This window comes from Castanea sativa, chromosome 6 (assembly GCF_040712315.1).
Source record: "Castanea sativa cultivar Marrone di Chiusa Pesio chromosome 6, ASM4071231v1".
NCBI classification, from domain to species: Eukaryota; Viridiplantae; Streptophyta; class Magnoliopsida; order Fagales; family Fagaceae; genus Castanea; species Castanea sativa.
Genome location: NC_134018.1, coordinates 31,535,189 through 31,559,215, shown reverse-complemented (window position 1 = coordinate 31,559,215; position 24,027 = coordinate 31,535,189). Strand labels below are relative to the sequence as shown.

The following is a 24,027-nucleotide window of genomic DNA, read 5'->3' as shown; positions in this document are numbered from 1 at the left end:
AGTCCAAATGAAAACTACCTTCCTTGGAGTCTTTGTCTTCCATATTGCTTTCCAATGAAAATACATTCCACAGATTCTCAATGTCCGTTGATAAAGTGTGACCCTAAAGAACACCCACTCCTAACCAACCAACGTTTCCTGGAAACTTTCTGAACCAGCACTCTAATTAAATCTTAAGGCTCTGTCTTGCTGACCAACCAGTTTGACTCAGACCATCTAGTTCAAGAGTACATGGAAAAATCATCTCATTGTCCTAACCCTCCATTGCTCTATTATTAGGCCTCCTTCAGTAATTAACCCTCATTTGGATCAACACCTTTGCCAACCATGATAACATGGTTAAATTTAAGAAAATGTATTAGGTAGGACTGCAATGCATTATTTGCCTATAATAAATCACTCTATCCATGCGTAAAGCTAATGAAACCATTGACATGGACTGTGTTAAATAACTCCAATTAAGATTGCTCACTTTCATGTTTAGGCAAGGCCCAAATGCAAATGGGCATCCACTCAGAACAGGATTACCTGAAGATGCATAGTTGCACAGCAAAAATTTCAAATAAATATTTGAGCCAAAACCTTTAGAAACAGAAAAACTTTTTTTTTCTAGTAACTAAATTAATCAATATAAAGAACTAAGGGGATAAAACATAGTTTGGTTTGCCAAAGCATACAATTAAAATAGGAAAATCAAGCAGACTCCCCCAAAAGTGTTCCAGGGGAACATCCTTCAAGAGTTACTTTCTACCAAAATCTCTCAATAGTCAACAACTCTCCCCTTACCCATAAAATATTCATGCCTTTAAAGGAAATTAAAATATTGAGCAAAAAGACTTATGAAATGCAACCTAGCAAGTCTTTCTTAGTACACCCTCCTTCTTGATAAACAAGAATATTGTATTCAATAACATTAATATTGAGATTGATTTTTATAAAATTAACAACTTATCTTAAGCTTTGAGAGTGCAATTGCCTTCTCCTCTCCTACCTAATTATAATTACTTAGGATAACCTAGGTGTCATTATTAGCAGTTTTATCCTTCTTTATTTTAAATTCTATTCATTGTTTTAACTCCAAACAGCCATCAACATATTCAAGATCCAATATTTCATTACCAAAACCCATCACACACAAGAACCCTTGAACTCGACTTCTCGGGGTGTTTTTGGCGCCCTTGAAGTCGAGTTCACTGTAATCGACTTATAAAAGTCGAGTTTTGTGAACTCGACTTCTACGGGGTGTTTTTTACCTTTTTTTAATCCACGTCAGACAGAGAAATATGTGTGAAGTTACCCGGAAGTCGAGTTTGCTAAAATCGACTTCCAAAAAAAGTCCAACTAATTAATTAAGTTTGAACGCATGCTTTCGTCCTAAAATTTTTCCCTTCCTGTACTGTTTCCCAAATTTTGCCCCCACAACACTGATGCTCCTCTTCCTCATCGGGTTCTTGCCTAATCTGATCACTGTTCACTGATGCATCACGTTTGAACTGGGTTTATACGTTTTGAGTGGCTAAGCAATTTCTGAAACTACCCTTAAATCTGAATTGTACAAAATTTTTGAATCTGACAATTACGAAGACAGTGGTTGATGTGAAGTTTCTGATTATCTATGTAAGTAGCCCAGTTTTTTCTTGGAAGCCATTTTTCAATTGCTTTTGAGAGATTGTTCTAGATGTGATATGTGAGTTTTCTTTCTTTAAGCAAAAAAAAAAAAAGTTTTCTTTCTGTGTAAGTCCTTTGTTTGTTTCTTGGGAAAGTTCAATTTAGTTTTATTTTTTTCATCGCAGATTTCTCACCTATCAACCTAAATTGAATCGAATACAATTGTAAAGGTACTACTAATCTCTTTTTCAATTGTTTTCAATTTAAGGATTTCTATTCCTAATCCTCTTTCCTCTCTATTCTTTTTTGTTGAACTCAGGGAAACACCATAGAGGATCGAATTCTACCTGGGCTTCGTCTCTTCAAAAAATGGTTAGTGATATTTTTACTTTAATTTTAAGATTTTATTCCCCTTACCAATGTAGAATTTAAATTATTTAATACTAAATATTAAATTTGATGCGTTTCTAATGTCCTTTCACGATTAGAGTTTCGCGTGTATGATTTTTCGACAGGAAATTTGACGGGTTTCTAAAGCTTTGATCTCAGGAATATGAATATGGAACCTTTAAAGTTTGTTTAGTTTAGTTGTTGCTTCATATTTTTTTATTAAAAAAAAAGTAATCAAATTTTGTAAGTTTGCTGGTGGTTGGGTTGGTGGTGAGATTGAATTGTTCTCAAATTTGGGTGGAGGGTCACCTTGTAAAGAGTGTAGTAAATATGTGATTCTAGACTTCAGCTCTCTGCGATGTGTTTATTGCTTTTAGTTCAGCCTCAGAATAGTTTGGATTTTCTATCAAAAAAAGAAAAAAGAAGAATAGTTTGGATTTCTTGGCATTCTTTTATTTAGGATTTAGGATTGAGGTTGGATAGTGTATTTAATTGCCCATAATACTATTATGATAATAGTGATTCACTGCCAAAGATGGGCTACATTTTCCAGTTGCAAAGATTTTTGTGCTATAATTTTAGTTTATCAAAGGAAAAAAAAAAAAAAAATGTAGCCAACTTAGACGTTGAAGGATCATTATCGTTGCCTGATGCTTGTACTCTATAACTTACTGCATATTTGTTATTACTGCTGGCTTCATTTGTTTTCTTTATTATCTACCGTGAATGTCCTTATTTTTTAGAAATATTTTTGAGCTCTTGAGCTTATTGTGTATATTATCATTATTGCTGGCATTATTTGTTTTCATTATTATCTATGGATTGAATCTAACTGCCATGAAGTTCTCATTGTGATTCTTTCGGTTATTTTATTTCTTTGAAGCAAGTATGGTCAAACTTTATTTTTTTTTAGTGAGCTCATTTAGAGTTTTTAATTTAAAATTTTCTCAAAATTTGCTTGATGGTGAATTTTCCCAAGTTTTTTCAGCAATGCCTGTTATAAAGTTTTGAAGATAAAGTGGTTGAGCATAGTAGAGAGTTTTATGTATGTGGAGGGTTGTAATTTAGAGCTTGATTTTTAATCACATTTATGGTAAGTATTTTTGCTATATGTTATGTATATCAAACATGTGTGAGGGGCGATATTGTCAAATTTCCATCTTGAGAACTTTGAAGTCTTTGTGAACATGTAACCGATAAAAAGAAAAAAAGAAATTTCTGTGGACACGTATTTTTTGTTCTGCCCTACAGTCTGTGACTGGCCTGTTCTTTTCATTTTTAGCATAAGGATTCTACAGATTTCTTAGATCATCGCAAAAGAAAGAGCCCCTATACATTAATGCTCAATGAGCTCAAAGAACTGATGTAGAGTTGGATAATAAGAATTGAATATTTGGTTGTGAAAGGAATGTATGCCCTAGTGTGATATTTTTCTCTTTCTCTCGTTACTATTGTTTATAGGAATTTTTCCTCCAGCCCATGAGCACCATAAATTTTTCTCTTTTCTTTTTTTTTTTTAATTGATAAGTTACCCAATCGGTCTTAAACTCTCATGTCACCCTCCATCCTGCTCTTATAAGGAGAGGAGGTTCCATTTGAGCTGAAGCTCATTAGCTCTCAAGTTACAAGTTACATCCCCAAATCAAACTTTTTTTTTTTTTTTTTTATGATAAAAACAATCTCTGTTTTAGAATCCAGGGTTAGGTTCTCTAAAGATTTTTCCAGTGCATCTTCTCCCCCCTCTTCAGCTTTGCTGTTGCTGTCCCATCTTATTTTCAGAGCTGAAACCTGGTAAAAGAAAAGGAATAATGTTTAATTTTTATTGATGAAATCAGAATCCATGATGATTATCAAGACAAGAATAGTAAAACTCTTTTTTTATGATCGTATTCTGCATCATGTTTTCTGGTAGCACAATACTGAACAGGATATTCATCGATCATTAGGTTAGTCTCAATATAAAGGAGAGCAGAGCAGTTTTTACAGAGATTGTAAAAAAAAAAAGAAAAAAAAAAAGAAAGAAAGAAAGGGTTTGATTTGGGGTTTGTAAGAAAGAAGGAAAAGAGAGCTAATGAGCCTTAACTTAAGGCTCATTAGAAGAGAGCTAATGAGCCTTAACTTAAGGCTCATTAGCTCTCTTTTCCTTCTTTCTTACAATGGAACCTCCTCTCCTTATAAGAGCAAGATGGAGGGTGATGTGAGTGCTTAAGACCGATTGGGTAACTTACCAATAAATAAATAAAAAGGAAAAAGAGAAAAATTTGTGGTGCTCATAGGCTGGAGGAAAAATTCCTATTAACAATAGTAGCATGAGAAAGAGAAGAAGAAGAAAAGAGAGAATATAGGAAAAATATCACACTAGGGCATACATTCCTTTCACAACCAAATATTCAATTCTTATTAGCCAACTCTACTTCAGTTCTTTTGAGCTCATTGAGCATAAATGTATAGGGGTTCTTTCTTGTACTAGTAGCATTAAAACTCCTTATTTGACTAGTAAATGACTTCTGAATAACAATAAAGTGATAAAAGACTAACTTAGACTCCAATGAATTAAACCTAAAATACTTATAATCTCCTAGAAAAGTTTAGACTCGCCTAGATTACCAAATTACCCTTAATTAGCAAGAGTTGCAAAAATTAGAATTTTTTCCTTGAATACAAACTTGACCACTTTTCTTATTTATAACTAGAAGTTTAAAACCATATGACTATTACTTCAATTGGACTTCATGCACTGACCCAATAAAATTGTCTTGAAAGTACACAATACGAAGTAGCAACAAAATGTCTTCCGTGGTTATATCATTCTCCCCCAGTTGGGAGAAACTAAGCCTTGATTTTGAGAGTGTTCAAGTACAAGAACTCTTGAACTTGAAAATTGTACCAATTCTTTAATCACCTTTGGAAAGATAAAGTCAATGGTTGGAAGGCTTTTCAACTTAAAATCCTTCTTGGTTGATCCATAGCTATAACATTATTGTCTTACTTGGTCTTGACTTTTCCATGATTAGCCTTTTGCTCATCTTTCTCTTGGCACTCTCTATTACCCTTGTATTTGGCTGTTATTAAGACTGCAAAGAAGTCTTGCACACAATTGGCTAGTGGTACAGCAGGTAGTGCATCTGCTACTGAGGCTAAGGGCATTAGACAGGCCACGAGGGCAGCAAGCAACACAGCTTTTGCTGATGAGGTGTGCCTTACTCAAGCAGTGGAGCTTGCATCAGAGAACAGAGTTGGCTCAGCAGTCTTGGAATTGATTGAGTCTATGCCACATCATGAGCTCTGCATCTAGGAGTGTGGAGACAGTTAATTCCACAAATCCAGGAGTTAGTTACTTGGACTTGCCACGTGTATAGCTTCTGGAAGTTTTCAAATAACTGATTTTGGCTCCAACTTGTATAGTTAGTTATCTTACCTTTTGTATATAAACAGAGAATAGTGTAGATTATTCATTCAATTAATTTCAATCTGTATTTTTCTTTCACTCTCATTGTAATTGACTCTCTCAAGTAATGAAAGATTCCAATTCTATTTAGTCTCCCTGTTTTTCAGCTGTCTTGAAATTAGACTTCTCACATTGATCCAATAAACACATGTTGAAAGGAAATTTCCAAAGTAAAAGCAACAAATTATTTTTCCATTGTTGCTTCAAAATGACTGTAGAAGGTTCTATTGTATAAACTTATAGCATAAGGGATTTAGGAATTAATATCCTAAATCCACACTTTAGTATCCATATTTACTCTATATGAATTTAATTTAATTTTTTTTCCAAATGCTACCTCAGTCTTGAGTTAACTTCTCTCTTAATTCTTTTTCTTTTTCCCTTATTTCTGTAGAGCATACACAGCTTACTATTGGCTAAGAACTGAAGGCTTCTTCTAATGGAGAAAGGAAATGGATGTTGCTTCTCCATTATGGCTTCAAGTGCTACCATTACATTTTTTCTTATTGGTATCACCTTAGTCGTGTGTCGTGTCCTCTATGCTATGTATTGGAGCAGCAAACCTCTTCGCAAAAGAGCTCCACAACCTGTCAGTACCCTCATTGTTTTAGGTTCAGGTGAAATTCTGGATCTACCTTGATTTCTGTTAATATAAAATTTGTTGCTTTCATTATTTATGATTATTTTTTGTTCTTAATCATTGGCCATTTTACACTTGTAGGCGGTCACACTGCCGAGATACTTAATGTCTTGTCTGTGCTGCAGAAAGACAGGTTTTCTCCGAGAATCTACATTGCTGCCGCTACTGACTATATGAGTCTCCAAAAAGCTTATTTGTTTGAGAATTCCCTTGCTGATGAGGTAGATATTGTTCTGCTTTTTCATTTTAACTTTTTTTTTTTTTTTTGCCTTTTCCCCTTGTCTCCCAGTCAATGAAGGGTTTGTGTTTTTTGAATCTAAATGCATCCCAGATATATTCTCCTTCAGGAAGCTCCCTCCCTTTTTTTTTGCATTGCTAGTGGATTTGTACCAAGTCATCCTGGTTTGTTGCTCAATTTGAGAAGGAATGACTTTTAGCTTGTCTTATGTCTAACATGGTTGTTGAAGGACTAAGCCTTCAATTTGATCATGTGACTGTATGCTGTGTCAATTCCATTCCCTTGTTTTGTGCTTAAGTGAGTTGTTGCTTGACAATGAGAGAGAGAGAGAGAGAGAGAGAGAGAGAGAGAGAGAATAATGTGATCCTATGATAATTTTGATCATATGCAAGGAAACAAATGTGCTTTCAAGTTCAGCATCTTTGTCGTATGTGGGAGGAGTTCGAAGCATTCTTGGCTTGATTGGTGATTATGTAGCATGAACCCATTGATACTATAAAACCATTGGTTAGAAGATTGGTAACATGTATTGTGGTCTCGCGTAGCTTGCATTTTGGTGTTCAATTTGTTGGCTATATAGTAACCTAGAAAACATGGGTGCGGCTCCAAGGTCGCCACACCCACACTAAACTCGCAGTGACGCTCCTCCGATGTGGCTTTTTTTTTTTTTTATTCACACCAATATGCTCAGATTCACGTCGATACGGGCCGATTCGGCATAGATTCTGGCCAATTTGCGCTAATTCCGGCTGATTTGGTGCCGATTCCAACCGAAATAAGCAGAAACTGGCCGAAATCATGGCTGAAATACATGTTAAAAAATAATAAAAATAAATTTGTGGGTTGTATTCTAATTTATGAATATCATGTTTTAATTATCATCTACTATTGCTCTTAAATTGGTGTATATTTACAATTATATGAAAAAGTTTAATCGCCGCACCCCACCGCATCCGCATCCTATTTTTTCAAAAATTGCCGAGTCCCTCACTCGCACCCGCACCCGAATCTGGAAACGCACCCGTGCTTCATAGATAGTAACTTCCTGCAGACTTCAGCGTGTTTGCTCAGCACTTCCTATACTTTTGTTGGTTGCCAGGCCTTGCAGGATGCTACTGGCTAATTATTCATATAATTTTCTTCCAATATTCCTAGCTCTCTACAATGACTTTGTGTTTTTTTTTTCTTTGTGTTTTTGTTTTTACCTTGATGGTTATCAATAGGTTAAAAGAACATAGAGACAGATTAAATTGGGTATAGTTATTACATTGCGCTCCTGTGTGGGGATGTTTATAGATTGTAAGTGCAGTGGATTGTGATTGGTGCGCATTATATTTTTGCTGGTCTATGCATGAACTTTCTTCTTGAAATTGTTTTTACTGCAGACCGGAGTCAGGGCAGAAAAGACTGCACAATTCTTGCAGATATATCGAAGTAGGGAGGTTGGTCAATCGTATATATCTTCTGTTTGGACAACTCTACTTGCTATTGTTAATGCCCTTCAACTAATGATTAAAATCCGACCCCAAGTGGTATTATTTCTATCCTTCTTGTTTATTCTCTGTTTCATTTCTATTACTTTGGTTATAATTCATTATTCACTTTGTCCCAACCTCAGATTATATGCAATGGGCCTGGCACTTGTATTCCACTATGTGCAATCGCATTCTTATTTAAGGTTTGGACATGTTTCATTAAGATTTTATTTCTTTTTGCTGATGGTCTTTTATACTTAATTAATTCACCTAGATTGATTCGTTGAGGTGATAATGAAATTTTAATTAATGTTGAGTGCAGATAATGGGAATTAGATGGTCATCTATCTTTTATGTTGAGAGTATAGCAAGGGTGAAAAGGCTGTCTTTAAGTGGTTTGCTTCTTTATAATTTACGAATAGCTGATGAGTTTTTTGTGCAATGGCCACAACTACAGAGAAAATATCCCCGAGCTCACTATGTTGGTTGTCTCATGTCTTCATGCTACTACCGTGGGTACAAGTTTTGTAATGTACTTGCCTATTTCAAATTATTATGGCTAGTCTTTTTTTTTTTCTTTTTTTTTTTAAATCACAAGAAAATACAAGTGTTTTGAATCCCATTGTGGAGAAAGAGGCAAAAATTATACGTGTGATTTTTCAGTTCATACTACATAATTATAATGATAACCTTGAGTTCATTGAGTTAAAAAAAAAAAAAAAAAAAAATTTAAAGATATCCGGGGCACATTCTCTTGCTGTATTCCTCAAATCTTTATCTTTTTTTTTTTTTTGACAGAAAATCTTTATCCTTTTATTTTCCTGCAAACTGGTAGAAATTGAATTTATACTTGCAAAAACTTTAATCAATACAATAAAGCCCTCACTTATTTCAGCGTTATCGTCACACTAAAAATGCACAGTTATAATTATGAAAGATAATACTCATCCACCAACAGCATTCACATCAATGGTGCTAAAAATTATAGCTTTAGCATCTCAAAAACCGATTTTATCCAATTATACACCTTATTTTATAATACACATTACATCAAATCTCATATTTTTATCTGCAATACATTAAAATAATGAGTTAGAATTTGGTAAGGACGGGTGTAAAACCCCTATTTTACACATTCAATAATAGGTTGCCACAATAACCTTTTACTTAATGAGAAATATACCCTACAACACCTAATAACATCTCATTTAACACCCACTTTCATCAATGTCTTTGATTTCAGAACAAATTTAAACCCAAATCTCATCCTTTCTTATCCAAAAATAAATAAAAATTTGAAATCTCATTATTTCCAGCATCATTGCTCAAGTTTTAATTTTTCAAATCTAAAATCTCGTCGTTTTTGCAAGTTCGCTCAAGTTTTAATTTTTCTTGATTTCTTCTTTTTCTCAAAATGGATTTTGAGATCTCTCAATCGTTCCCATCGTTTGCTCAAGTGAATCTACTGAGACTTCTTAATCGTTTCAGCAGCATCATCTCAATTGCTCACTCTGCCATGCTTGTCGCCAGAGTCGTCGGGTCTTACATTTCACAATCTCAAGGTTTATTTCTCTTGATTTTTTTTTTTGAATTTCCCAAAATGGATTTCGTGATACTTACTTTTCTTATAATTTGAATATTACACCTGTTCTTATTAAATTTATTTTTTTTTTTTTTGAGAAGCCCCTAACATTGGGGAGTATTATTGATTACTAAAAAGAAGATCAAAATTGTAAACTTCAATCGTGTCTGGAGGAACAGACTCTATCCAAACATCCAAAGTATTAGTTATAGCTCGTCTAGCTAGTTTATGAGCCACACAATTACCTTGTTTCTTAATATACTGGAAAGATACATGAATAAAAAAAGAGCAAAGAAAGGAAATGTCTTGTAAGATATGCCCAAACTCAGATTGGGTCATATTGCCACCATTGATTGAATTAATAATGACTTCTGAATCACCTTCAACTATCAATCTTTGAAAACCCAACTCCTTTGCAAACTAAAGAGCTCGGCGCGCTGCTAGCACTTCCACCATCTCTACCATAGCAGGTAGTGGAATCTGTTGTGTTAAAGCAGCCATAACCAATTCTTCTTCATTACGGATTATAACACCAAGGCCAGCCTTGTTTTCTTCTGCAAAGTAAGCTCCATCAAAATTAACTTTAAGTACATCTGGTGGTGGAGGGCGCCATCTCACTGACCTCACTATACGTGGAATGTTGGTGTGGATTGGACGCAATTGCTGGAATTCCCGAAGCCCTTCACAAGCCATTGAACTAATCTTTGCCAATGGGAACGTGTCTTCCTTGAACTGGAGTTTGTTTCTACGCATCTAGATCAGAGAAGTCGTCCATGCAAACAGACCGAAGTGGGACCTATCCTGTTGTGCACGCTGAATAATGTTCAAAAAATCAGAAACATTGTTAGTATCAGCAACCAAATCAGCAAAAGCCACCTGCCAAATCGTGGATAAAAGTGGACACTTCCAGAGGGCATGTAATGTATCTTCGGGTTCCAGATTGCAAAGGGAGCATGTGGTCTCTGTGGACATCTTGCAGCCGGCCAGGTTGACTCTTGTAGGTAGTGAGTCATTCCCAGCACGCCACAAGAGCAATCTTATACGGTTTGGGACCTCTAACTTCCAAATTCCATTCCAAGTGCTCTTCATTGCACCCATAGAAGATGAACTAGAAGCTGCTCCATTCCCACACTCCATTTCCATGAGCAGCTTATATCCGGACTTGACAAAATAGACCTCATCATGGTTCCTCGGCCAGAAAATTGTGTCACACCTGTTAGAGAAACTCAAGGGAATAGCTTTAATGATTGAAGCTTCCATAGGCAAAAATAATCTATCAACCTCTGCCTCTCTCCAGCTGCACGTCTCATGGTCAATCAGAGTTGACACCAAAGCCTCTGAGTTGCTGTTCGAAACGGGAGAAAAGACTCTTCCATGTTCAGTAGCTGGTAACCATTTATCATGATATATCCGGACTGAGTTTCCATCACCAATCCTCCATCTCATACCCCTCATAATGACTTCACGCCCTTTGAGTATACTCCTCCAAGCATAGAAGCCATTTTTTTCCTTGGCATCAAATATTGATCCATTTGAAAGAAAAAAAAAATTCTTTGAAAAATCTGAAGAATAGAGAGTCTTGGTTTGATGCCAATCTCTAAACTTGTTTGGCCAACAAAGCCTCATTAAATTTTTCTAGCTCCCGAAAACCCATACCTCCTTCACTCTTAGGCTTACAAAGTTTACTCCATTTCACCCAATGAACCTTCCTCCTATCACCTCTTTGTCCCCACCAAAATTTTCGAATCATGATCTCAATCTCATTGCATAAAGTGGTGGGCAATTTAAATCAACTCATAGAGTATGCCAGAATGGCTTGGATCACCGCCTTCAAAAGAATTTCCCTACAGGCTTGAGAAAGAAGTTTCTCCTTCCACCCCCTAATTTTTGTCCACACACGCTCTTTTATATAGAGGAGGCTAGCTTTTTTGCTCTGCCCCACAAAGGAGGGAAGACCCAAACACTTCTCATATTGCTTGATTTCAAGCACACCTATCATAGAAATAATAGTTTCTTGCATAACTTGAGGAACGGGCTTGCTAAAAAATAGAGTTGTTTTATCTCTATTTAGCTGCTGTCCGGATGCTCTTTCATAAGCCATAAGGATGCTAAGAACATGTTGGCACTCTTGGCTAGTGGCCCTACAAAACAAGAGACTATCATCTGCAAAAAATAAATAGGTAAGTCTTGGGCCATTCTTGCAAATGGAAATTCCCCTAATCTTTCCTGATATAACAGCTTGGTTAATCAATCCATGGAGTCCTTTGGTGCAAAGGAGAAAAAGATAGGGTGAGAGAGGATCACCCTATCTTAAACCTCTGCTTGGGTGAATGGTACTTGTAGATTCTCCATTAATTAATACCGAGTAAGAAACAGTGGTAATGCACTCCATCATCAGAGCAATCCATCTCTCATGAAAGCCCATCTTCTGTAGCAACCCTTCCATGAAACCCCACTCCACTTGATTATAAGCCTTGCTCATGTCAAGTTTCAAAGCCATAAAGCATGTTTTGCCCAATTGGTGATGTTTCATATAATGGAGAGTTTCAAAAGCCATCAAAATATTATCCATAATAACCTTCCTTGCACATTACACAAACTAATTGGTCTAAATTCAGAAATAAATTCAGGGCTTTTTACTTTAGGAATGAGAGCAACAAAAGTATGATTAAGGTCATGTGGGATATAACAATTATTAAGACAGTCAAACACAGCATAGGTAACATCATCACCCACCATAGACCAAAAGGATTGGAAAAAGATTAGAGGCATACCATCTGGAGCCGGTGCCGTCAAAGGTTCCATGTGTTTTAAAGCAAGTTCAATCTCATCTCTAGTGAAATCTTTAGCAAGTTCCTAGCTCATACCCACTGTTACCTTGGGTTCAATTGCCTCAAGCACCGTTTGCATATCTGAAGGTTGCGAAGAAGTGAATAAAGACTCATAGAATCTGACTACTATTTCTGCAATTAGGTTGTCTGAAGTACACCATTCATTGTCATTGTTTTTTAGTTCATGGATTTTATTCCTCTTGTACCTGTGAGAAGCACGATTGTGAAAATACCGAGTGTTGCGGTCACCAGACTTTAAAAACAGAGATCTTGATCACTGCTGCCACATCAAGCTCTCTTTATCAAGCAACCCATTTATCTCCAATTGAATTGCTCTCACAGTAGAAGTGTCAATCCCTCTAGCTGCTGCCCATTCGGCCCTGATCAATTCCTTTGTTTTTTTCCTCTAGTTGGCGTCTAATACTCCCAAAAGATTGTCTACTCTATTCAGTCAACCGAATCCCACACTTCTCAATTTTTTGAGCCACCAGCTGCATGGAATTGACAGCCGAACCATCTTCCCAAACCGCCTTGACAGTATCACCACAACCATCCTCTTTCAACCACATTTGTTCAAAGCGAAACAGTTTATTTCGGCATGCTATTATACCTTCCGGTTTAATGATGATAGGATTTTGATCCGACAAGTGGGCTCTAATGTGTTGTACTCTAGTTGCTGGATTCTTTTCCAGCCAAGAATTACTTGCAAAAGCATGGTCAAGTCTCTCTAATACAACACCACCTGGTCTTCTTCCTCTCCACGTGAATTTGTGACCAACAAACCCCAAGTCCACAAACCCGCACTCATCGACTATGTCACGGAAAGAGTTCATCTCAGATTGCCTCCTTGGTGCTCCACCAACTTTCTCATGATTTCTAAGTATTTCATTAAAATCTCCAGCGCAAATCCAAGGTAAGCTAAATTTTTGGATCAAACCTCTCAACAGCTCCCAAGTCTCAGCTTTTCTGCAAGCTTTAGGAAAACCATATATGCCTGTGAATCTCCATGCATCAGCCTTACCTTTATTAATGACTGCGTCGATATGGTTAAGCGAAGCCGAGTCAACCTCCATGTCTACTAAATTTTTCCACATGAGAGCTAAACCACCTGCTCTCGTAACACTACCCACCACCCACACTTCATCGTATTGCAATTCATCACATAGTCTTTTCAGCCTAGCTTCATCCGCTCATATCTCGGCCAAAAACAGGACGAAGGGATCTTGCACCTGCACAAACTTTTCAAGCTCCTGAACTGTGCGTTGGTTCCCAAGCCCCTGCACGTTGCAACACATCAAACTCATGATTCTCGGCGGGGCTGAATATCAGCCACTGCCGTTGGATAATCACATTCATAGTCAAGTTTCTCATCTGAAGCTTTACGTCTCTATATCGGGTTCTCATCTGCTAGAAATGGATTGCTGCGTTCACCAAGTGTTTCTACAGCCCGTGGCTTTCCTTGAGATGTAGTGGGCCTGACAATTCGTGTACATCTTGTGGGCTTATTAACAGCAATAGTTGGGTCCAAAATGGCCCATTAGGAGGAGGTGTTATTGTCTCAGTATTAGGGTGAGTTTGGTTGGACTTTTTGAAAAAGTGCATAATAAAAAAGTTGAGTTTTCAAAAAGTGCATAATGAAATAGTGTTTTTTGAAAAAGTTGAATGTTTGGTAAAAACTGTTAAAAAGTGCTTTTTGAAAAAGTTAAGTGTTTGGTTAGCACTTATAAAAGTGGCATTTTGAGTTATAAATTACTAAAAATGACAAGATATATAAAAAGAGAATTCTTTGTTTTAATTTCCTCTCTTAATGCAAGTTATGGATACAATATTTTCACAAAAATTTCACAATAAAGTTAATATTACAAGTTGTTAAGGGTAGGAAAAAAAAAAATGTCACTAGTAGGTCTAGATGAAAACCAATAACAACTTACTAGATAAACTTTATTATGAAATTGTTATAAAAATATTCTATCAATAGCACTATTTTTTTTCTAAAAAAATAGTGCTAATTTAAAAAGTTTAGAGATATAATAAAATGTCACAATATTTTTACAATACTCTTTATTTTTTGTTGTGGTCAATCCTAGTCTAATATTTTATTTAATTTTATTTTGACATATGAAATATTTGATACCTCAACTATTATGAAAATTTGTTGCGTTTTAACACAATTGAAATTTTGTTTAAAGTAGATTTTCATTTCCACGTGTCCCACTCCAGAGGCCAAAAAAAAAAAAAAAAAGAGTTAATTTCCTACCTTTTTCCTCATGCACCCGTTTCTTCCCCCATTCCCATCAAATATCTTTTCTTTTCTTTTCCTCCACTCACTAGTCACTCTCTTGTCTCTTCTCTTCTTCAGCTTTTCATCCTCACTCAAAATACACAGAAAGTCTCTTCTCTTCTTCAGCTTTTCGTCCTCACCCAAAATACACAGAGAAAGCAACCAAAACACAAACACACACACACAGAGAAAAAAGAAAACACAGAGAGAGCGAGAGAGATTTGGGGACGAAATCGATGAAATAGCCATCGGAGAAGACGAAGGTGGTGGTACGACACCTCCCTCCATCACTCACGCACTCTGATCTCTCCGTCAACGTCGACGAAAAATTCTCCGGCCGCGTGATTCTACTGTGATTGATCTTCCTCCAGAACATTCCAGTATCATTCCGCAGAGCTCTTTCTTTTTCTTTTCTTTTTTCTTTTTTTTTTCTTCTTCTTCTTCTTGTGTGATTCTGCTGCTTGATCTCTTCTGATTTTGCTATATTCTTTTTTTCTTTTTTTTTTCTTTTTTTGCATTTTGAGGAATCCTAATTTGCAAGGGATTTATTTTTTATTTTCCTTAGCTGATTTGGGAATTTGTTATAGATTTTTTTGTGTTTGGATTTGGAAATTTATTATTGAGAGGGCAGAGGGCAAAGCAGAGAGATGAAAGGAATGAGGAATGGTGTGAAAGGGTAATTTGGTAATTGCCCTGTGAGTCCAACGGATAGATTCAAACGTGCACTGACTTTTTCCAAAATGGAGCTCTGAACTCCTTTCAGTGATATGCGCGTTTCTTCACAAATATAAAACATAACTTTTTGAAAAAAGTTGCGTTTTGTGCTGAACCAAACGCACATAAAGGGCTGACTTTTTTCAAAACGTGACTTTTGGGCTCAAAACGTTGAAACAAACGGGCACTTAGAGTTAGTAAGTGCAGCCTCTAATAATTCAAAATTTTCCAAACCCTTATCAATGTCCTTTATTTTCTCCATAAATTCCTCCATACCGTTGTCCGAATGTGCACGGGATCACAATCTGCTAAATTTGGAATATCAATAACGTATGTATTAATGCTGCCCCCAAGATTCGCGCTTTCCTTCTCGGGCGGTACTGGAGTTGATGGCCGCGAGACTAGTGGCTGCCTCGGTGTTGGTGCTCCACTGCTTCTTTTAGACACCAATTTTTTCTGGTATCTTCTTCCTCCCCTCAAAGTAACCTGGAACATATACCACATGCTTGCTCTACTCATAAACCAGTTTCGCACGTATACTAGAATCATACTTTTTCTTGCTCTGATCCATATTCCCTTAGCTTTAAAGCCAAACCTCACAGTCTTTGTCATCGTGATCCAAGCAGCCACATCAATAACATAAGTTCGGGAGTCTTTTGTATCTGAATGAGACCCAAGTCTTCGTGCCATTTTCAAGGGTTGCAACTCTACCTTGGCAAAGAGGTTGGGTTACATCCACTCTCACTCTGACCCTAATGAAACCATCACCCCCCGAATCTTTGGAGGCTTCAGCCTTCACCACCTTACCAACTGTCGAGCATATCTCTTCCGCTGTCTCTCTGTCCATATAGCCCAACGGGATGTTGTGAACTTGCACCCATAATGTAGCTTCTGTCAAACTATAATTCTCAAGGACCGAATCCTTATTGTAATGCTGGAACACAATGAGATGCTTGTCAAAACTCCAAGGCTCATTTTGCAGCACCCTCTCCGCAACTGATTCATTATCAAAAATAAAAAGAAGTTTATGATCTCCCAAGTTTCGTATCTGGAAACCATTACATGTTTTCCAAATAGGAGTGAACGTTCGTGCTACCGCATCGATACTTAACACTCTACTAGTCAGAAATCTGGCCACCAAAGAAAATTCTTCTACAGACAACTTCTTCAATTTCATGTCATCCCCCTCTCTATCTATAAGAGAAAGGTTATTCCACCCTTGTGTAATCTCATCCATTAAGAAAGGAAGGCAAGTGAAAGTCAAATAGTCTCACTCACTGTTTCCCTTACCCCAAAAAAAGAACCCAACAAGCCCTAGCAATACACTTGGTACTGTAGGGAACACCAATTGCCTTCCTACGAAGGTACTTCAATTCTATAATCGTATAGTACAAGGGAGGTGTCGCCCTGACATCCTATACGAGAGAGAAACCCTAAAGAGATATATATATATATATATATATATACACACACACACTAGATCTCCAATTAATATAACCATAATGTAAAGAAAAACAATCATTCCAAGGATGGAATATAGCACATCAAGTTACAATTTCAATAAGCAAACTAAAAATAATAAAAAAACAAACTACATTTTTTTTTTTTTTAAAGGTTACTTCACAAAGATGGTTCGGTTTCGCACCAACCAGAAGTCTAGAACATCGCTATAAAGAATTATTAATGCATCCCATTAATTCGGGTGCGTATTCTAGCCCAATTCTGTCTAGAACATCGCTATAAAGTATTTTCCATTGAAATAAAGCACTGGATTTCATGTTTGAATTTTTTTTGTTGCACCTAAAAAATGTAATACTATTATTCCATATGCCATGTGAAATTTCATTCCTCTTGGAGGACCATGCTCCATGTATTACTGACAGTAATTGACATCAATTTTAAATTATGAGCATGCCGGATTCCTCCAAGGAGGCAAGTACGCCGAGCATGTCGGTTGGGCTCTCGTGTTTAATGTTTACCTCTATGTAGTTCTCGTCATGAGGTTAGTGTTCTATTGGTGTGATTTTTTATTTTTTATTTGTGGATGTGTTTGGTTTTTGTTTAGTAGAATTTAGAATTGCTTTTAATCTGGTTCTTTAAACAGATATTGCGTTTACCTCTACGAAAGAGACATAATATGATAACATTCTACTACTATGGGACAGATTCAATATTGCGAACTAGGCTTCCTTAAGATTTTATACCGTTAAAGTCATACTCATAGATCACCTCCCATCATTCATATAGAATTCATGAAAATTCTTGTAATATGGTAAACTCAAGTTTGTACCTGAAAGATTTCAATCCCAAAAGAAAATTCACTGTAATTTTAATGCCAATAAATCCAAATGCTTTTGAGACTTGATTTAAATTGAATACATGTGTTAGCTTTTATTCTACCCACATTAGACTTGCAAATTTAATTTATGGTAATTATTATGAATTTTTAATTACATCATTTGCCAAACTTTACAGATTGACTACTGTCAAGTAAATTAGTTAAACTAGTCGCTAACCCGTACTATGCACTAGCCTGTACTATGCACGAGAACCTACCTATTTATGAGGTAAACTAAAATAATTTTATAAAATCTTAAATTGATTAAGAAATTACACCATTGCATGATTTGCTCTTGTATGACTTCAATTTATGTTACAATTTGATGAAAAAGTCATTGCTTGAACGTGCAATGGCTTACAAAAAATTTGTCAGATAATTCTGTAAAAAATAACTCAAAAATTCAGATATTAAAACTTTTGAAAGACAAAAATATTAAAGAATCAAATGATTTATGGCTTAGAAATTATTGAAACAAAACAATATATATATATATAACTAAAAATAGAGAAATATAAAAGAAAGATGGATTATATTCAAAAAAATAATTTCAATTATTGTAAGCTTTTTTATCTTGTAAAAAAATGCTAAAAAGAGTTTAGTGGTTTATGTACAAAAACTACTTTTTAAAAAAATACATGAAAAACCATAAAATATATATATATATATATATATATATATATATATTTATATATATATTTAACAAAGTAGAGGAGAAGAAAATAACATAAGATGAGCTCATACCTCTACTCGACTTTAAAAAAAAAAAAAAAATTTGGGGTTTGCATTGTTTTTATAGTATTCATGATTAACCTCACAAAATTTGAGTTTAAGTTGGATTTATTAAAGAGATAGAGTTTCACTCCTTGTTAAATTTGGACTAAACAAAAATAATTTTATTTAAAAAAATGATAAAGATGCCCACCAAGCATCTTAATTACTACGTTGTTGTATAAGAAGTTGCATTAGAATTCCTCTATTATCCAAAAAAGTTAAACTTTATCAATAGGTGATGATTTTTATATTTATCCAAAAAAAGTCACGTTTAGGATCTTAATATGGGATTTACTCGAGGTTTTTTTTTTTTTTTTATCAATGTTTGAGTTTGAGTTTAAGTTAGACTTGTTAGAGAGATAGAGTTTCACTCCTTGTTAAGTTTGGAGTAAACAAAAATAATTTTGCTTAAAAAAATGATAATGATGAGTTTGAGTTTAAGTTGGACTTGTTAGAGAGAGAGAGATTAAGTTTCACTCCTTGTTAAATTTGGACTAATAAAAAATAACTTTATTTAAAAAATGATAAAAAAAAATGATGAATTTGAGTTTAAGTTGGATTTGTTAGAAATATAGAGTTTTACTTCTTGTTAAGTTTGGACTAAACAAAAATAATTTTATTTAAATAAAATGATAATTTTATTTAAATATTGTGCTGACGTGGAAAATTGTAAATAAAAATAATTTAGTTTAAAAATAATGATAATGATGAGTTTGAGTTTAAGTTGGACTTGTTAGAGAGATAGAGTTTCACTCCTTGTTAAATTTGAACTAACAAAAAATAATTTTATTTAAAAAATGATATAAAAAAAATGATGAATTTGAGTTTAAGTTGGACTTGTTAGAGAGATAAAGTTTCACTCCTTGTTAAGTTTGGACTAAACAAAAATAATTTTATTTAAATAAAATGATAATTTTATTTAAATATTGTGCTGACGTGGAAAATTGTAAACAAAAATAATTTAGTTTAAAAAAATGATAATGATGAGTTTGAGTTTAAATTGGACTTGTTAGAGAGATAGAGTTTCACTCCTTGTTAAATTTGGACTAACAAAAAATAATTTTATTTAAAAATTATATAAAAAAATGATGAATTTGAGTTTAACTTGGACTTGTTAGAGAGATAGAGTTTCACTCCTTATTAAATTTGGACTAAACAAAAATAATTTTATTTAAATAAAATGATAATTTTATTTAAATATTGTGCTAACATGGAAAATTGTGAGAGTTTCAGAGGTTTTGGTTTTATATATATATTTGACCAAATGACATTATTTTGACGCAATATTTTATGTGCATTCTAGATATATTATAAATGAGAACTGCTAGGTCTATAATATTTTTACAGTATTTTCACAACAAATCATAAGTGATTAGCTATTATTGGTTCAAATTTAAACCTACCGTTGAAATTACTTTTTTCTCCAATAATAACAACTAGTAATAACCTACCACCTTTGATTTGTTATAGAAATGTTGTGAAAATAGTATTTCTCGTTATATATAGAGACCAAAACCCCATATAAGGAGTACAATCTCAGAGTCACTCTAGCTATTCCAAGTATAGTTGATGATGGCAACAAGCTTTTTACCAAAACTCTTACCAATATTTTCTTGGTATTGGTCATAACCACAGCCATCTATGCAGCCAAAGCTACGAACCCTAAAGAAACCAAGCTATCCTTTACCTTCTAGACATCTCAGACTTTGGCGACCCCAAAACCACGGTGATCCCAGTTGCAGGCATTGATGGAAACACTACAAAAAAACTGTACTATTGTGGCGAGCCAAAACTGCTGCAAAAGCCCAAAAAACCGCCGCTAAAGGTTAAATGGACCTTTAGCGGTGGGTGCTATTGCGGCGGTTCTACCTGCCACTGTTGCGGTGCCGCTATAGATCTGTTGCGGCGATAACAAAAGGCACCACAATAGATCGGCCATTTAGCGGCGCTTCTGGTCTATTGCGGCGGGCTAAAAACCGCCGCCATATGAGGTTGCCATTCGGGTCAAGTGACCTTTTAGCGGCGGGATAGGCCCGCCCCTATAGGTGACAACCTTTAGTGGCGGGCAATAAACGCTGCTATAAGGCTTATTAAACAACAAACTCTACTCACCTTTTAGCAGCAGTTACACCCGCCACTATATGTTTGAGGCTTTAGCGGCGAGCTATAAACGCCGCTATAGGTCTTTAATTATTTCATAATTTTTAGTCCTTCAGCGATGATTTTTGCCCGCCGCTGTAGGTTAATTTTTTTTTTTCCCTCTTGGGTTCTAAAACCACATTTCTATTACAAATAACTTGTAATAATTAGTTCCACTAAAACAATACCACAAATGTAACTAGATAACACCACAAATGTCTCCAAAATAACATTATATTAACATAGAAATATATTGTCAAATACGTAATATTGTCTATAACCATCATCAAAGTTCCAAGCTAATACCACAATCAAAGTTCCAAAGTATTTAAACAAATCCTTCAACATTTCCAAAAATGCGGTTGTTCAAATGTAGTTCTTTGTACACAAAAAGCCATCAAAAAATTATAGCAACTTTTCAGTATTGTAGCACCATCATTAGTAATTGTCACGTCTCCAATATCATCAACAAGCATCTGAAACCATCAACCAGAAAGCAAATCAAAATTATACCCTTTGGCAGAACTACATAGTCCAAATAAATTAGTAATTAAAAGGGAAAAGCAGCATAAAGCTTGAACATGTTGGCTCAACAGCAAAAAAAAATTATTACAGCAATGACAAGCTATATGCCTAATAGATGTTTCTATATACATATGCACAACTATATCTTGCAAACAAACTTAAGCTAGATTGTAGCATACTATCACCCACATAAGAGCTACTACACATTTCAATTATACAAAAAAAAAAAAAAAAAAAAAAAAAAAAAAAAAAAAAAAGAGGCAAATAGAGGAGAAAAAGTAATGGTCCTCACTTGGATTTTGGCAAATGCAAGACATCTCCACAGCACATGCATGGCTTTATTATAAAATGATAACGTTTCCCACATACTAGATGCCCATTCCAACCTAAAGTTTTGATAATAAGTTAGTAACTGCAATCTTTTTGGAAGCTAAATCTTAGCAATTCTTTAAGAAAAAACACGCAAACATTGACATATAATTTTAAGGAGAAGAGACTAACCAGAGAGAGGTTTTGAAACTCTAATCATTAAGGCAAAATATAATGAGTGATAACAAAAGTATTAACTACACTCATCATCACTAGACTCATCATCATTGGAGTCATCATCATTAGACTCATAAACATCATCGTTAAGCTCTTCATCATCGATAAAGTTTTGTTCAAACAATTCATCCTCACTGATCAACGATATATCATAAATGGTTCCTTCTTCATTAACTCGAGCCCATGGCTATCGTTTGCATCATCACATGCATCATCAGTAGTTATATTATAAGGGACATTCTCAAGATAGATACTCACTTCATCATCATCATCATCATCATGTAAAGCATTAATATCACTATCAAACACCTCCCTAGGTTTTGTTTTGACCATTACCGCCCAATTTTTATGTCTCACATCTTCCACGTAAAACGCTTGTAAAGCTTGAGATACTAATACATAAGCTTGTCAATCAATCGATCACCCATGTGTAACAATCGTGAAAAATTGACAAGAGGAAATCCAAACTCATCTTTTTTGCATCCTCTCCCACTAATAACGTCAACCCATTCACATTTGAATAGTACATATCGATACTTGTTAGAGTAGTTCAACTCAATAATATCGATTAGTACACCATAATAAGTAGCACCACCTTCAGTAATAACACAAACTCCATTGTTTTGAGTTTTCCTAGTTGCCTCAGAGTCTTTGGTGTGAACTTCAAATCATTTATAACATAACGCTTGAACTATTTTGCTTCATTATCTGGATATCGAGCAAGCCATATGACTTTATCAGAGAGTTTCTTTTTCTCAGATGCATCCATTGACATCACCTATTACAGACAATGACGTTTATTATAAGTATAATGTCTGTTACAACCAAGTTTCATATATAGACAATAAAGTTTTATACATATGCTTTACTTACATAGTTCTTAAACCAACTACAGAATTTCTTTATGTTCTGCTTTTGAATAACATCATCGATTACATGAAAAGGAAATCAGCCTTGATCTCCGCTATGTGTACACTATGTAGACAAACGTGTTATGTTAAGTTAGAATATTGTATTTGAATGCCATGAAAGGATATGCAATGACATATTACTTACTCACGAAATGGGGTGATGTGCTTGATGCATGAATTTGAATCTAATGTAATGCTTACCACCGCATCCATGGATTCCTCAACATTCCTTACAAGTCAATTGAATGCAGTTTCAACAAATTTAAAATAGCATGAGTAGTTCGCTAAGCATTCCTCTGCTATATACCCTTCTGCAATAGAGCCTTCTAGATAAGTTTTATTATGCACGTAAGACTTAAGTCTTGACAAGTACCTATTGGAAAACCCAAGATTAACAACGAAAAATTGATAAGTTAAACAAAACCAAATAGACCAAGTTACCATATGTGTTATCTCTTTATGGGATACATCCAATGATAATGAACTGGGCCACCAACTTTGGCTTTGCTAGCCAAATGCACAACTAGATGTACCATCACTGTAAAGAAAGAGGAAGAGAATATCATTTCCAATTCACATAATGTCAATTCAATTTTCTTCTCGAGAGCCCTAAGTTCCTTCACATTCAATACTTTGGAATATATCTCCCTAAATAAACAAGGTAAGTCAATTAAATGTCTTCTCACTTCAGGTGGCAAAGATCCGTTTATTACTATCGGAAAAAGTTGCTGCATTAAGATGTGATAATCATGGCTCTTCATCCCACTAATCTTACGTTCTTTGAGTTTAACGCAATGTGAGATGTTTGAAAAATATCCATCTGGCACTCTTACATCCTTCAAAACTTACTAAAAACCATCTTTTTCACTAGCATTCATATGATAGCAGGCATGTGGCATACATGTCTAATCAATCCCAACCTTTTCCAAGTTCTCTTCTTATACCCATATCCTTTAAGTCTTAATGTGCCTTCAAGTTTACATTTGTCTTACCAACCAAGTTCAACAATGTGCCGATTATATTATCAACCACGTTCTTTTCAATATGCGTCACGTCAAGATTGTGACGCAACACATGGTGCTCCTAATAAGGCAAGGTGAAAACTATATTTCTCTTCTTCCACACAATTAAGGCTTCTTCCCCTCTTTTTTTATTATTAGGAAAATTAACTATTTTCTTCCCAAACACATGATCGACTATAGCATCTGTTTGTAACATGATTTCCCTTCCAGATACTATAATAGGAGTTGATCTCGTATCAACATGCCCATCAAATGAATTTTTCTTCTTACGAAATTTATGATCACTATCCAAGAATTGCCTATGTATAATGTAACTAAATTTTCTTTCATATCTTAACCAACAAGATTGACTATCATAGTTACAAGGTGGACATGCAAGAGCACCTTTGGTACTCCAACCCGAGATATCACCATATGCAGAAAAATCATTTATGGTCCACAATAATGCAGCATGTATTTGGAATGATTTTTTGAAAGACACATTAAACGTTTCTACTCCAACATCCCATAACTCCTTCAGTTCTTTTACTAGGGGTTGTAAGTACACGTCTATAACATCCTTAAG

At 35.0% G+C, this 24,027-nt stretch overlaps 2 protein-coding genes across 2 annotated transcripts; one reads left to right on the top strand and one right to left on the bottom strand.

Annotated features, from left to right (window-relative positions):
* The first annotated feature begins 1,417 nt into the window (after positions 1–1,417).
* On the top strand, positions 1,418–8,470 carry LOC142638562 (UDP-N-acetylglucosamine transferase subunit ALG14-like). Its single transcript, XM_075812591.1, has 8 exons — positions 1,418–1,687; positions 1,794–1,838; positions 1,928–1,980; positions 5,841–6,063; positions 6,168–6,307; positions 7,710–7,856; positions 7,943–8,002; positions 8,122–8,470. The coding sequence occupies exons 4-8, from the start codon at positions 5,886–5,888 to the stop codon at positions 8,413–8,415; spliced, it is 819 nt and encodes a 272-aa protein (XP_075668706.1). The 5' UTR covers positions 1,418–1,687; positions 1,794–1,838; positions 1,928–1,980; positions 5,841–5,885; the 3' UTR covers positions 8,416–8,470.
* Positions 8,471–10,134: 1,664 nt separating this feature from the next.
* Positions 10,135–13,285, bottom strand: LOC142639793 (uncharacterized). The gene is made up of 4 exons (XM_075813930.1): positions 12,669–13,285; positions 12,259–12,418; positions 11,744–11,959; positions 10,135–10,890 (listed from the first exon to the last, which is right to left on the bottom strand). The coding sequence occupies exons 1-4, from the start codon at positions 13,283–13,285 to the stop codon at positions 10,135–10,137; spliced, it is 1,749 nt and encodes a 582-aa protein (XP_075670045.1).
* Positions 13,286–24,027: the final 10,742 nt, after the last annotated feature.